A 16,198-nucleotide genomic window follows, 5' to 3' on the forward strand; every position below is an offset into this window, starting at 1 on the left:
CCATCAGTGAATCTCTTTTTTTAACATATGCTTTTACAAAAAAAAAAATTAGGATTTACTTATTTTAGCAGAAGAGGGGCAGAGGGAGAGGAAGAGAAAAACTTAATCAGACTCCTTGCTGAGTGCAGAGCCCATTGCAGGGCTTAATCTCACGATCCTGAGATCATAACCCAAGCTAAAATCAAGAATCAGACATTTAACTGACTGAGCCACCCAGGCACCCCACAAAGTATTTTTAAAATAGAGGTTTAAATAATGTTACCTGAGGGGTTTCTAATGAAGTTGCTATAGTTTATTGTTGTTAACATCACCTTAGAAGGAAAATATTTTTCTTTATCTCTTACATAATGTGCAATTCCTGTTTTGAGATTGAACTGTTTGACCATATCTAAAACTTGTGATGTGTTAATGTAGTATTCCAAACTTGATGTGATGACAGGTAAATGATTGCAGTGTTGGTTTTGGTATTTCTCTCTTTAGGGCACCTGTGGGGGAGTCCTACGAGGTACAGGAAAACAAAAGATTGGTGCTATCTTGAATGCCATTGGTTATTATGTTTTTGGTTTTCCCATTGGAGTATCTCTGATGTTTGCTGCTAAACTTGGGATAATAGGTATGTTTTTGATTCTTCAATGATCAACCTCAAATATCATTTGTCATATTAAGATAAACTGCTTGAGATATAAAGCAGTTAACTGAAAAGTAGTCCCTGTGGCATTATTTTCTACCCAGTCAGTGCCTTGTCTGTACAAAAACACTGGAAGTACAGTCTCGAACAAAATAGGCATAATCTGTGCCCTCAGGATGAGGCCAGGATTAATTAATTACGCAGTAATTACATTGGCTTCAGTACTACAAGAGAGAATAGCTTAGTCCTGTGAGCACCTGTCATGGGTCGGTGGATGGACTTGCCCTCCTCCATAATGGATTAGCCTCAGACCTGAAACATGATGAATTACCTAGGTGAAGTGAACACCATATTGAAAAACTGTTCTTTTCCCACTAAGTGATCTTGGCACGCTTGTTGAAAATTAGTTGGTCACAGATGGATGAGTTTATTTCTGGATTCTCTATTCTACTCCATTAGTCTCTCTGTCTGGCTTATACCAGTACCACTCTGTTTTGATTACTGTAGCTGTGTAGTAAGTTTGGAAATCAGGAAGTGTAAGCCTTCCAACTTTGTTCTTTTTAAATTTTGTTTTGGCTATTTGGGGATCCTTGGAATTCCACATGAATTTGAGGGTCAGGTTTTCCATTTTTGCAAAAAAAAAAAAAGCCATTAGAAATTTTATCTGCATTGAACCTGTAGGCTGCTTTGGAGAGAATATTGCCATCTTAATAATACCAAGTCTTCCAGTCCATGAATACAGGATGTCTATCCATTTATTTAGGCCTTTTATTTCTTACAGCAGTGTTTTGTAGTTCTTAGTGTTCCTTACTTCCTTGGTTAAATTTATTCCTAGATATTTTATTCTTTTGGAACTATTGTGAATAGAATTTTTAATTTCCTTTTCATATTGTCCCTTGATGGTATATTAAAACACAATTGATTTTTGTGTGTTGATCTTGTAAGTTTACTGAATTTATTAGCTGTTGTATTTTTTTGTGTGTGGATTTTTAAGATTCTGTATATATAGGATCATGTCATATGTAAATAAAAATAATTTTACTTTTTCTAATTTTTTAAAAAAGATTTTATTCATTTATTCATGAGAGACACAGAGAGAGAGAGAGAGAGGCAAAGACATGGACAGAGGGAGAAACAGGCTCCATGCAGGGAGCCCAATGTAGGACTTGATCCCGGAACTCTGGGATCATGCCCTGAGCCGAAGGTAGACGCTCAACCGATGAGCCACTCAGGTGTCCCTAAATATTTTTTTTTTCATCATGATAAGTGTACTCTTTAATCCCCATCACCTATTTCCTCCTTTCCCCCAACTCACCTCCCCTCTGATAATCAGTTTATTCTCTGTAGTTAAGTGTTTCTTAGTTTGTCTATCTTTCCTATGCTCATTTGTTTTGTTTAAGTTCTACATATGACTTAGATCATATGATATTTGCCTTTCTTTGGCTGACTTTATATCTCGCTTAGCATTATACTCTCTAGCTCTATCCATGCTATTGAAAATGGCCAGATTTCATTCTCTTAATGGCTGAATAATATTCCAGTGTGTGTGTGTGTGTGTGGGTGTGTGTGCATGTGTGTGTGTGTATTTTCTTTATCCATCCACCTATTGATGGACAAGATATTCCATATCTTGGCTATTAAAAATAATTCAGTAATAAACATAGGGATAAATATATCTCTTTGAATTAATGTTTTTCATTTCTTTGGGTAAATACCCAAAAGTGGAATTGTGAGGTCATATGGTAGTTCTATTTTTCTTTTTTAAGGAACCTTCATACTCTTTCCCTAAGTGGCTGCACAAATTCAGATTCTCAGCAACAGTGTATGAGGTTCCCTTTTCTTCACATCCTTGCTAACACTTTTTTATTTCTTGTCTTTTTTTTGTACTAGCCATTCGGACTGGTGTGAGGTGATATCTTGTAGTTTTGATTTGCATTTCCCTGGTGATTAGTAATCTTTTCACATGTCTGTTGACTATCGGTATGTCTTCCTTGGGAAAATCTCTGTTCAGGTTCTCTGACCATTTTTTAATCAGATTGGCTTTTTTGGTGTCGATTATATAACTTCTTTATATATTTTGAATACTAACCCCTTATCAGATAAATCATTTGCAGATATCTTCTCCCATTCAGTAGATTGCCTTATGATCCCTATCTTATGAGTTCACACTACATGTTTTTAGTATTTATTTCTGTTGTGTTCTCTGGCACTTTTTATATCTTATGCTCTTTGAATGTAGGCCTTCACCAAGGGCTAGGAGATGATTCTTTTGCTTTTCTTATTCTGCCTTCTCTTCCTCAAAAGTCTCAGGGCCTCAGTCTTTGGTGTCTTTGGCTCTTGGATCTCAATCTCTGGGCCTGACTTCATGCCTGAGGTCCTACTCTGGTATTTCAGCTGCCCCACATATTCACAGTGGCCTTGCAAACATCTCTGCCTCCTGATTCCCTTTCTGATCTAGTCATCCAGGCTCAAGAACTCTGCCCCAATGATGCTGCCAAGTCTTACCAGTTCTGTCTCTATAATCTTTCATATCTGTGAGAGATTTATCCTGATTTCAGAGAAGAGTTGAGAGTTTATAATAGCTATGGCATTATAGCATTTATTATCTCCATAAACTACATACCTAACCCAGATATTTATTACTCTTATTAAGGCATTACCATTCAGCATCAGTTTTCCTGAAGTGCAAGTAAACAAAGTGGTACATGGGGCGGCTTCTATTTTTCAGACATCTCCTTTCTTCCTCAGAAAAATTCTTTCCTGGGTTTAATCTCAAAACAGTACCTGTAGATTTTTGTCCCTAGGCAATAAATCCACTCATGTCAAAAGGGAGGCAACTCTAACATCCAGCCACCTGTTAGTTCAAGACCTGGAGGCTGTTTGTGTTTTCATGAATTGGGTGCATTAGTGACACTCTTCATAGTTTATGTTCAAATATCTGATGAACATTTTGGAAATGTTAAGTTTCTGGGGGCACCTGGGTGGCTTAGTCAGTTTAAGCGTCTGCCTTCAGCTCAGGTCATGATCCCAGGGTCCTGGGACCAAGCCCCGCATCGGGCTTCCTGCTCAGTGGGGAGTCTGCTTCTCTCTCACACACTGCATGCTGTTCCCCCTGCTTTGTGCTCTCTGTCAAATAAATAACATCTTTGAAAAATAAAAGGAAATGTTAGCTTTAGTTCAAGCATTTTTTAAAATCATTTTCCTTGATAGCTTTTTACACATTTCTTGTTAATTTTAGCCCTGGGCAGGTACGCCGGGATGGCTCAGCGGTTTGGCACATGCCTACGGCCCAGGACTTGATCCTGGGGTCCTGGGATCGAGGCCCACATCGGGCTCCCTGCATGAAGCCTGCTTCTCTCTCCACCTGTATCTCTGCCTCTCTCTCTCTGTGTCTCTCATGAATAAATAAATTTAAAAATCTTAAAAGGATCCCTGAGTGGCTCAGCGGTTTGGCGCCCGCCTTTGGCCCGGGCCCGATCCTGGAGTCCCGGGATCGAGTCCCGCTTCGGGCTCCCAACATGGAGCCTGCTTCTCCCTCTGCCTGTGTCTCTGCCTCTCTCTCTCTCTCTCTCTCTCTCTCTCACTCTCATAAATAAATAAAAATAAAATCTTTTTAAAAAATAAAAATAATAAAAAATAAATAAAAATCTTAAAAAAAAAAATTAGCCCTGGACATCTTATCCTTTTGTTGCTATTGAGGCTTTCCCTTCCACTATGTAATCTAAGTGGTTGTTGTTTGTATGTAGGAGGGCTATTAGTTACTATTTGTGAATTTTGTATTTTGATACAATTTGGAATTCTTAATTATAATAGCCTTCTGTTGATTATCATGGCTTTTTCAGGTATACAGTCCTATCATCTACAAATAATTTTATATTGTCTTTACCAGATTTTATACTACTGATTTCTTTCTTCTTTCTTTCTTTCTTTCTTTCTTTCTTTCTTTCTTTCTTTCTTTCTTTCTTTCTTTCTTTCTTTCTTTCTTTCTTTCTTTTTTTTCTGCCTCTAGTAATATACTAAATTATTGTAGTAGTTGTAGAAATGCTTGTCCTAAAAAAAAAAAAAAAAAAAGAAATGCTTGTCCTTTTCAGGACTTTTATAAATAATGCTTCCAGTGTTTCTATAATAAGTATCATGAAGGATTTGGGGCTAACATACACACACACAAACACACATAAGTAAATATGTGTGTACATGCTTTTTAAATCATGTTTAGGAAATATACATTAAGTCTATTTTTTTAGATATTTCCAACAAGAATGGTTGGGTATTTTCTCAAATACAATTATATGTCATAGGTTAAAAAATAATTTTACTTCTTCTTTTCCAATTTTTGTGCCTTTTATTTTTATTTTTTGTGCCTATTCTGCAAGAACTTCTACAATAGGATTTAACATTATTTCTAAATTCTCTTACTTTATTTTTACTTTTAGTTTAAAAAGTAACTTTTTAGGGCATATGGAAATGAGCCTATAGTTTTTCTCCTTAGGTATATTATGATAAATGATATTAATTGCTTTCTTTATATTGAACAATCCTGGTTATTATGTGCTAATTTATTGCGCTGCTGGATTTTATTAATATCTTATTTAAGAATTTTTTGCAATGATATAATAAATTAGTCTGTAGTTATATTTTTTGTGTAATCTTTATTGGGGTTTGGTATTAATGAACGTTACATTCGTGGGATGCCTGGGTGGCTCAGCAGTTAAGCATCTGCCTTTGGTTCAGGGTGTGATCCCAGATCCAGGATCATGTCCCACATCCGGCTTCCTGCAGGGAGTCTGCTTCTCCCTCTGCTTGTGTCTCTGCCTCTCTCTCTCTTTCTCTCTCTGTCTCTTATGAATAAATAAATAAAAACCTTTTAAAAAATTAAGTTCTATTCCTTTCATAAAAAGAATTATATTTCTTTTTGTAGCCTTGGAACAATTTACATAGTATAGGAATGATTTGTTTTAGAAAGGTTTGGTGGAATTCTTCTATGAAACATGGAATTCTTCTATGAAACTGTTATGACCTCATCTTTTGGAGGAGTTTATCCTTTTTACAGCTTTTTCCATTTTGTCTTTGAAAAATCAGTCTGTTTAGATTTTTTTCTTTTTGAGGTCACTTTAGCAAATTAATTTTTTAGAAAGTTATTCATTATCAAGATTCTAAGTGTACAGAATTGTGCAAAATAATCTATCATGTGCTTTTGGGGTAAGTTGTTATACATGTGTTCTGCATATATATATACACATCTGTACTCTAGACTTCAGTAACAGTGAATTTTATTTTCTTTAGTGAAAAAATTGTCTAATTAGAAGACTGACTAAATGCTGTAGTATGTATTCAAATAGGTTCTATAAAGCTTTTATTTTTATTTTATTTGAGAGAGAGAAAGAGAGCAAGCACAAGTTGGGGATAGAAGGAGAGGAAGAAGCAGACTCCCTGCCGAGCAGGGAGGCCTCCATGGAGCTTGTCCCAGGACCCCAAGATCATGACCTGAGTGAAAGGTGGATTTGTTTAACCGACTCAGCCACCCAGGTGCCCCTCAAATAGGTTCTTTTGTTCTGTATCCAGTCAGTACATTTTTTTAAATGTAAAAATTTTGCATCAGCCCCCATTTCTCTGTGAAATTTTAATCTTGGAGCTGTCATAAGAGTCCCTCTATGTCCACACAAACATGTGCTTAGTTTCTGATCTTGAATTTTTGGAAATGTTACTTGGTGGCTTAATGAATAACTTTCTTCAATGTCATCTCTCTTTTTAAAGACTGGTGGAGGCTGAGAGCCTATGGGGCATCTGATTGATGTCAGGCTGGGCTTCGTCATTCTCTATTTGGGATGCACAACTGCCAGATACTTATTATTGTCTCATAGTGCTACCAAGCACTGCCCTAAACACTGGAGAAGGAGAATTTACCTAAATTCAAGAACCCCTGTTCTTAATAAGCTGCTGAGTTTTTACAATTCAAGTTTACTTAAAAAACAAACCACAGCAATTGCACGACTCGGCATTTACCCCAAAGTTGCAGATGTAGTGAAACAGAGCGGCACCTGTTTCACTACAATATTCATAGCAACAATGTCCACAATAGGCAAACTATGGAAGGAACCAGGATGTCCTCTGACAGATGAATGGGTAAAGAAGAAGTGAGTATATAAAATGGAATATTACTCAGCCATCCAAAAGGATGAATACGTAACATTCACATCGATGTGGATGGAACTGGAGGATATTATACTGAGTGAAATAAGTTAATAGGAGAAAGACAATTATCATATGGTTTCATTCATATGTGGAATATAAAAATAGTGCAAGAGACCATAAGGAAGGAGAGGAACCTGAATGGGGAAAAATCAGAGAGGAAGACGAACCATGAGAGACTCTTAACTCTGGGAAACAAACTGAGGGTTGCTGAAGGGGAGGTCCAAGGGAAAGAGGTCATTGGGTGATGGGTATCAAGGAGGGCACGTGATGTGATGAGCACTGAGTGTTATATGTACATAAATTTAACTTAAATTTAAAAACTGTGCAAAAAAAAACCACAGAAACCTCTCTCTTATTAGAATCTAACACTCCTTTAAAATAAGATCTCCCTCTCTTTGTTCACTAAGATGCTTTTTATTATTGTACTTGGTAGGTGCTTGGGTTTGTTAAAAAGTACCTTTAAATTATTGAAATTTAATAGTATGGAAATTTAGGGAAAATTCATAAAATGTAAAGAAAATTAAATTACCTTTAATTACACTGCTGAGCACTAACATTGGAGGCATTCAGTGTATTTTATTCCATTATTATAAAATTGCTTTTATTCCAGTATGTTCTATTTTTCATAAATGCTGAATATGTAATCGCCTTCTATACCACATTAGACACGTGGTTTTTAGTACCTCTGTAATATTTTCTTGTATCATTTCTTTAATACTTCCCTGATTGTGGAATTTAAATTGCTTCTCTTTATAAATCAGATTTGATGAGCATCCTAGGTGTATGAATTACTAACATCCCTGAATCTTTCCCCAGGATGGATTCCTAGGCATAGAGTCACCCCATCAAAGGGTGTGAACAGTCAGTCTACCTACTTCTCAACTGAAAAGAAGCTTTGTTTAATTATCAGGAATCTTGTTTCATTACCTGGAGTCCACAGAGGACCAGCCTCAGTGTCCCTTGTCAGTGGGGGGACACACGTGGAATGAATGGATGGACTAATTCTCACTTTATGCCACATTCCATCTCTAACCAAAGCAGCCTGCTTTGTGGTGAAATTGTTGATATGCCAGTGGATATTTTATATCCACTTTGGCCTATAATGGATATTTAACTAGTTTAAATAGTTTCTTCTCAGTAGATAGACATTGTTTATATCTGTTTTTTTTTTTTTTTTTTTTTTTTGACTGATCCCTTTATAATCTCAGTAACCACACAGAGGTTGTTTCCCATTGGCTGGGACCCACCCTTCCCTCTCCTTCAGCCCCTGTCCTGGAGCTGTCACAACTGGTTCCTCCCCTCTTCCAGTAGGGAGAGCCACCTGCCCTTCTTGCTGACTCTGGGCTGTAGGTCACCATCACAGTGTTCAGTGACTTTCGTGACCCTTGGTGCCCTTCCAGCTATCACATTGGCTGCCTTGTTTGGTGTCTGTTCCCCCAGGAGCATGTAAACTCCATGATGGCACCGATTTTGCCGCCTGTCTGGTTCTGTGTTCTAGCACTTACAGCGATGCCTAGTGCAAACAAAGCCAATACATAATTGTGAAATCAACATATAAGCAGCAGAGAGTTGAGTGGTGTTTTTACTATTCATCGGCAGGTTGATTGCCGCTGATCAATCAATGGTAAACTGGAGTCTAATTCTGGTCCATAACTATGTACATTTTTAACTGAAATTATTTTATTTTAACTGAAGTTAATTTAACTCTGGATACAGTAATTTTGGAAGAATGTTAACATGAGAGGAACAGCATTGAAGAACATCTAAGCTGTGGTTCTCGTTCTGCATCCCTAGGTCTCTGGTCTGGATTGATAGTCTGTGTTTTCTTTCAAGCCCTTTTCTATTTGGTGCTCATCTGGAAGACAAACTGGGAGAGAGTTGCCAAGCAGGTAACCACGTGTCCTTCTGGAAGTCTGGCTCTTCCTTGTTCCTGTGACACTGGAAGGAATCTGCGAGGGTTGACATGCTAAGGATGCCATTGGCAGCATGACCTGCTTGGATTCGTGCAAAGTGTCTGAGAGCTAGGGGCAGAAGGACATCGTATGTTAGCACATTTTCTTCTTAGTACAGAGTTCATTCAGGGTCTATGCACTAGAGTCAGCCATGGCAGGCGTGAGCTTAGAAAATATTTTGCCTTTTTAGTATTAAAATAGGGGAGGGGGGTTTCCCAATTATACTGATTTGTTGTCTGTTTTCAGGCCTCTTCCTAGAAATGTTTTTGGTCCATATTTTCCTAAAAAGCAGTATGCTAAATATCTATGATCAGAGGGAAGTATTTGGAAGTGGAGCCAAAACCTCCAGGGAGGGGAATGGGATCTTGACTCTGTGGGCATCTCTGTGTGAATAGCGAACCCTTTTTGTTCTGTGGAGATGAGATGGATGGGAGTTTGGCATTACTGAGGATTGGGGGGAGGGGTGTTATTGATAAAGAGATGGAGGAGGAGCTTAGTGCACAAAGCCTCACTGTTTCAGTGTTGTCCTCCCCTCCCCCACCCTACCAGGTTTCACATGCCCTCGGTTTTCTTAATTGCGATGTATGAGGTCTTTCCAATCCTGGTGTAATTGATGGAGAGATAAATTTTATAGGACACACAGTTGGGCCATAAACCATCCTGTATGTAATAATACCATTTGTCCTTAGACTTTTTCTCTATATCAGTGCTTAGGAACACTGAAGTGCATGGTGGGGGGGAAAAATATATATATATATGTTAAATTTGCAACTGTAGGGACAGGTAGTTTTTTACATCATTGTTGTGAGCTGAGCACAGGGGAGAATAGCAGTTGACCAGTGTTCTGTTCTGTTCTTGTTGGCCTTTCAGGACCAGAAAAGACTGTGTTAGATGTTAGAGCTCTTTAGCAGTGGTTTCATCAGTAGCTCCATTGAAGTTTTAACAAGAGACTACTCACCTAACTTGACTTACCCTTTGTTTACTTAGTGACGCTTGTTCTCAGGCACAGGTCCGAGCTGGGCTGAAGGGGATCATCAGAGAGACCACGCCGTCACCAGCAGGTAACAGACGACGTAGTCTATGGCCCTTGTGCCTCATGAGGCAGAAACCCAGTGTAGCCAGAGTTGCTTAGTTTATGAGATCCCGCCTCTGGCACGATAAATCTTGTCTCTGCCCAAATAACTGGGAGATAAGCTCAAGGTTCTCCTGAAATATTCTTTTTTTTTTTAAGATTTTATTTATTTATTCATAGAGATGCAGAGAGAGAGAGAGAGAGGCAGAGACACAGGCAGAGGGAGGAGCAGGCTCCATGCAGAGAGTCCGTCCGATGTGGGACTCGATCCCGGGTCTCCAGGATCACGCCCCGGGCTGCAGGCAGCGCTAAACCGCTGAGCCACTGGGGCTGCCCAGATATTCTTAATGTAATTTCACTTATACCAGCCGATAATTGATAGTCATTGTTTACAATGTATTCTTATGTAACTTTCCATGATATCCCTCTGTTGAACCCTGTACATAAGTACGTACTCCACTCTTCTCTGCAATCAGATCTGCCTGTCTTGGAGAAAGAAGTAACCGATGGAGTCATTTTACCTGATATCATCACACCCGAGAGCCAGACCCTCCAATTAATGGTAATAGAAGAAAACAACCAGTATGCTGTGCCCACCATTGGGGATGTTTTGACAGTGAGCCAGTTGGTTTTCTATCGTGGAATAGCTCTAGCTCTTGCTGTTGCTGTTTTTTTAGCAGGAATTTTAATAAGGGTTTTCAATGACCGTGGCTAAAATAGAAGAATTATCAACAGCCCACAAACCAGACATGATAAACCTACATGATACATGAAGCCTGGGAGGTGACCCTGTCACGTGGACAGCGGTTTTGCCCCCAGTTGCGGGTGGAAAGGATATCAGTGATGCTTTCTTAGTTATCCCAAGAATCTGCACTATCCTATTTGAGATCAAGAAAGGAGTTAGAATTCTACATTTCTCCCAGATGTTAACCCTATCATGGTTTTTAAATCTGTACATTTGATTTTCCCTGCTGGAAGTATTCTGTACTCTTTTGTTGAATATCTTCCTTCTTTCAGGAAAGTTCATTGTCCTCTAAAATTGATTGCTTATCCAGTTTTGTTTGTATTTCTCTGTTAATGTATTTTATCAGTGGGTGTGTATTAAGTGCCTGTTCAAATCCCATCTCAGGTATAGCCATATAAGCTTTTATAAAATAAACATTTTAAAATTAAAAATGTTTGCTACTAATATTTGAGGGTATGACATCTATCTAAACCAAACTTTTAGTTTTGGGCCTCTGAGCACATTTTTGTGGCAACTTCCATATTAAAAAATCAAGCTCGGTTCTCTTCTGTGGCTCAGCTCCCCAAATGTTGCCCCCTCCCAGTAGATTTTTACTTTGTTTTTTATCTTTAAAAGATTTTATTGATTTATTCATGAAAGACACAGAGGCAGAGGGAGAAACAGGCTCCCTGGGGGGAACCCAATGCGGGACTCAATCTCGGGACCCGGGTGTCATGCCCTGAGCTAAAGACAGACACTCAACCGCTGAGCCACCCAGGTATCCTCCATTTCTTTTTTTAAAAAGGTTTTATTTATTTATTTGAGAGAAAAACTTAAACACAAGCTGGGGGAGGGGTGGAAGGAGAGGGAGAAGAAGACTCTCACTAAGTAGAGAGCCAGCCTGGGGGTTCAATCCCAGGACCCTGAGATCATGACCTGAACCAAAGTGAGCTGCTTACCCAACTGAACCACTCAGGCACCCCTTGATTTTTATTTTAATTTAATTTCAATTACAAATGATGTTGAGCATCTTTTCATTGGTTTGTTGTCCATATGTATATCTTTTTTTGAGAAATGTCTATTCAAGTCCTTTGCCCATTTTTAAATTGTTTTTTCTATTGTTTTATATATATGTGTGTCTTAATATATTAAGATATACCTTAGTATATTATTAAGATATATCTAAGATATTAAGATATATTAATAATATACTATATAGTATATATACTCTTAATAATATACTAAGATATATCTTGATATTAAGACATATAAATATATATAGTGTAATACATACATACATACACACATAATGTATATTCTAGATACTAGACCCTTGTCAGAAGTAAAGTTTGCAAATATTTTCTCTCATTCTGTAGGCTATCCTTTCATTTTCCTGACAGTGTCCTCTGTTGCACAGAAAGTTTGTAATTTTTTTTGAAAGTGTAATTTTGATGAAGCTCAGCATATCTATTTTTTCTTTTGTTGCTTCTGCTTTTATCATCATAAGAATCAATTGCCACATGATAAGAAAAAAAAATGTAAGTACTCTTGGAATCTCAAAATGTTATAGAAGAATTTAAAAACAAAACAGAAGATTGTGTTTCCAGTGTGCTATGTTGGGAGGTTGGAGGTCCTCACCCCTGTCCTCAACCAAGAATTCTAGAACTTATTTCTAGTCTGTCACCTGTGACTCCAAATGTGTGTGATTTTTCTACACCAACAACCAATTCTCCAATCTCCCAACACCAACTGGAGGTCCAATGATTCAATTTAATTCTGACACTAAGTACCCAGAGTCAGTGTCAGACTCCATAAACTAAGGGCTCAGACCCACAAGACTGACCCCAGTTTCAGAAGGCAATTGCAAGTCCAGGCCAACCAAACTTTTTCTTACTGACCAGCTGTCATTTGGGGGTTTTCATGACCCACTTCTTAGATTTGATAATTTGCTAGAGCAGTTCACAGGACTCAGGAGGATGCTTTACATATGGCTACTGGTTTATTATAAAGGACACAACTCAGGAACAGCTAAATGCAAGAGATGCACAGCTAAATGCATTGACAGTGCTCAGAGGTTCCATGCCCTTTCTGGGCATGTCACCCTTCCGGCACCTCAATGTGTTCACCAATCCAGAAGTTCTACAAATCCTGTTGTTTAGAGGTTTTTATAAAGGTTCTATTACATAGGTGTGATTGAATAAGTCACTGACCATTGGTGATTAGACTCATCTCCAGCCACTCTCCCCTTGCTGGAGTCTGGGGTACAGGGCTGCAAGTTCCATCCCTCGGATCATCTGTTGGTCTTTCTGTTGACCATTCCAAGTCCTGAAGTCATCTATGGAGCCCATCAAGAATAACTTTATTAGGATAAGCTCAGGTAAGGTTGAAAGGGGCTCATCATGAATAAGAAAAGATGCCCCTCTCACCCCGTCACTGAAGAAATCCCAAGGAATTTAGAAGCTGTTGTATCAGAAACTGTGGACATGGATATCACAATATCAAAAGAAGAATAGCTAAACAAACTAAGTATCAACCACTCTTGTTAGATCCATCAGAGAACTAAGGTCACAAGGATAACTTCTTCCTTCCAAATTGAAGAGACAGGCAGATACAGCTTATTAGAGCAGAGGCAGATGGAGCCAGTAAGAGATATTGAAACTTAAATTGTAATTGACAAATTGCTGGAGGCTTAATGTGCTCAAGCTTATGCGGGTTTTGTCTTAGGTGGGCCCCATAAAATTCCATGAATTTTGTCTTCATGTTCTCAGGGAGAAAAATCCTTTCATGCTTCTATAGGAGATAAGGGAAATGGAACCATTTAAAAATATGCCCATAGGGGCACCTGGGTGGCTCAGTGGTTGAGCATCTGCCTTTGGCTTAAATTGTAATCCCACGGTCCTGGGATCAAGCCCCACATCAGGCCCTTCGAAGGGATCCTTCTCCCTCTGCCTGTGTCTCTGCCTTTCTCTCTGTTCTCTCATGAATAAATAAATAAAATATTTAAAAAAATAAAAATATTCCCAGAGCATTCTGTGCTTTTTAACCAAAGCCTACACTCAAGGGAAACTATTTTACCAGAGGCCAACTACCATGGGTTTTATCAGAATCTAACCTGATGGAAGGGAAATACTAGACTTTAGCCCCAACAGCCTTCCACAAAGTGAAGCAAAATACCCAACTTCACCCCCTCTACCCTTCTTCTCTCTTTGTAGGGGATAGAGTGAAACTGAGAAGCATTCAGTAAAAGTATGAAGGGAACAGTCCAGAGAGACACATGCTCTTTAAAAGACTGAGACCTTATCATTCAACTATAGAACACTTCCCTCCCCCACACCTTAGCATCACATCCATGGAGCTCCTGTATAATACCAAGAGATTACAGCTGAAAGAATGACGTCTCAGACCTTACTTAGGAACTCTCTAGGAAAGCCCAAAGACAATTGGAGAGACAACATCAATGGGCCGGGGGTAATTTTAGCCCCTGGCAGCTATGGTCACAAAAACAATAGACATAGTGTATCTCCCAGGCAGATAAACCTAAAACCTCACATCAAAGACCTATTGACCTTAGTTCCTTTTATCCAGTTCATCAGGCCCAGCTTTCAATGAGTAATTGTAAGGCATGCTTAAAGGCAAAACAAAGTTTAAAGAGAGAAAGTAAGCATCAAACCAAACTCAGATATGGAAGAGATTTTGGAATTATCAGACTGGAAATTTTAAATAGGATTAATTGCTAAGGGTCTATTGGAAAAAGTGAACAACATGCAAGAAGAGATGAGTAACGTAAACTAGAGAGAAATTCTAAGAAAGTATCAAAAGGAAGAGTTAGAAATAAGAAACACTAACAAAACAAAAATGCCTTTTATGGGCTTTTTAGTAGACTAGATATGATCAAGGAAAAAATCAGTGAGTTTTTAGAGATATCAGTAGAAACTTCCTGTCTTAGCCTGTTCAGAGGGCTCTAGCAAGTACCACAGACTGAGTAGCTTATAAGCAACAGACATTTACTGCATACAGTCCTGGAGTCTGGGAAGTCCAAGGTCAAGTTGCAAGCATGGTTTCATCCCATTGAGGGCCCTCTTCCTGGATCCTCACATGGTAGAAGGGACAAAGGATACCTCTGGGGCCTCTTTTAGAACACTAATCTCATCCATTCTCTTCCCAAAGGCCCTACTTCTTAATCTCATCATTCTTGGCGATTAGGGTTAAACATGAATTTTGGGGAGATTTACTATGCTGAGTGAAATAAGTCAATTGGAGAAGGACAGTCATCATATGGTTTCACTCATATGTGAAATATAAGAAATAGTGATAGGGATTGTAAGGGAAAGGAGGAGAACTGAGTGGGAAAAATTAGGGAGACAAACCATGAGAGACTCCTAACTGGGAAACAATGGGTTGTGGAAGGAGAGGTGGGGGGTGGATGGGGTAACTGGGTGACAGGCAATGAGGAAGGCACTTGATGGGATGAGCACTGGGTGTTATACTACATGTTGGCAAATTGAATTTTTTAAAAATGTAAAAAATAAATAGGCTATATCACAAACACACACACAAAATGCAAAGAGAAAAAGAATGGGGAAACAACATCCAAGAACCATGGGACAAATAGAAAAGGTGTAACGTGCAGTTAATGGTAATATCAGAAGAAGAAAAAGAACAGAAGAAATAGTTGACATTAACAACCACAAATTTTCCAAAATAATGACAAACACCAAACTACAGATCCAGGAAACTTAAAGAATACCGAGTAAGATAAATGCCCCAAACTCTACACCTAAGTATATTATATTTAAGCTGCAGGGGATCCCTGGGTGGCTCAGTGGTTTAGCGCCTGCCTTTGGCTCAGGGCGTGATCCTGGAGTCCCGGGATCGAGTCCCATATCGGGCTCCCGGCATGGAGCCTGCTTCTCCCTCTGCGTGTGTCTCTGCCTCTCTCTCTCTCTCTCTATCATGAATAAATAAATAAAATCTTAAAAAAAAAAAAAAGCTGCAGAAAGTTGAATATAAGAGAAAATCTTGAAAAGCCAGAGGGGGAAAACACTACCCATAATAGAGCAAGCAGAAGAATTAGATCAGACTTCTCTGCAGAAACTAGGTAAACAAGAAGAGAGTGGAGTGGAATATTTAAAGTATTGAAAGTAAAAAACCATCAACCTAGAAATCTGTATCTAGGGAAATTATCCTTCAAAAATGAAAAGGAAATAGAAACTTTCTCAGAAAAATAAAAGTTGAGGAAATTTATCATCAGTACACCTGCCTTGCAAGAAATCTTAGTTCTTAAGAGAGAAGAAACATGATCTACATCAGAAACTTGGATATACATAAAGAAGAGCCTTAGAAAAGAAATGAAGGGAAAATTAAATGTTTTTCTTCTCATATTCTTAATTGATCTAATGGAGGAAAAGTTTGTTGAAAATAATAAGAACAACAGTGCATTTGGCTATTTTAGCTTAAGGATAACTAAATGAGTAACAGCAGTGTTACAAGGATTGGGAGGGAGGTATTGGGAATACTCTGTTATAAGGCATTTGCACTATCCTTGAAGTGTTATTTTAAAGAGGAATTAGAGGGGTTGCCTGGGTGGCTCAGTTAAGTAAGCATCTGACTCTCAGTTGTGAGATCAAGCC

The 16,198-nt window shown here is 38.5% G+C and overlaps 1 protein-coding gene across 4 annotated transcripts in view; it reads left to right on the top strand.

Moving 5' to 3' along the window:
• ALDH3A2 (aldehyde dehydrogenase 3 family member A2) overlaps positions 1-16,198 on the top strand; it is a 124,092-nt gene that overhangs the window by 59,191 nt on the left and 48,703 nt on the right. For 3 of the 4 annotated variants that reach the window (XM_072820936.1, XM_072820937.1, XM_072820938.1), the window contains 4 exons: positions 481-613; positions 8,615-8,709; positions 9,776-9,833; positions 10,321-10,406. In XM_072820936.1, coding sequence (XP_072677037.1) covers positions 481-613; positions 8,615-8,709; positions 9,776-9,833; positions 10,321-10,406 — 372 coding nt within the window. The remainder of the gene's footprint in view (positions 1-480; positions 614-8,614; positions 8,710-9,775; positions 9,834-10,320; positions 10,407-16,198) is intronic. The other variant, XM_072820939.1, reaches the window with a different exon arrangement.

Source organism: Canis lupus, chromosome 3 (assembly GCF_048164855.1).
Source record: "Canis lupus baileyi chromosome 3, mCanLup2.hap1, whole genome shotgun sequence".
Classification (NCBI taxonomy): domain Eukaryota; kingdom Metazoa; phylum Chordata; class Mammalia; order Carnivora; family Canidae; genus Canis; species Canis lupus.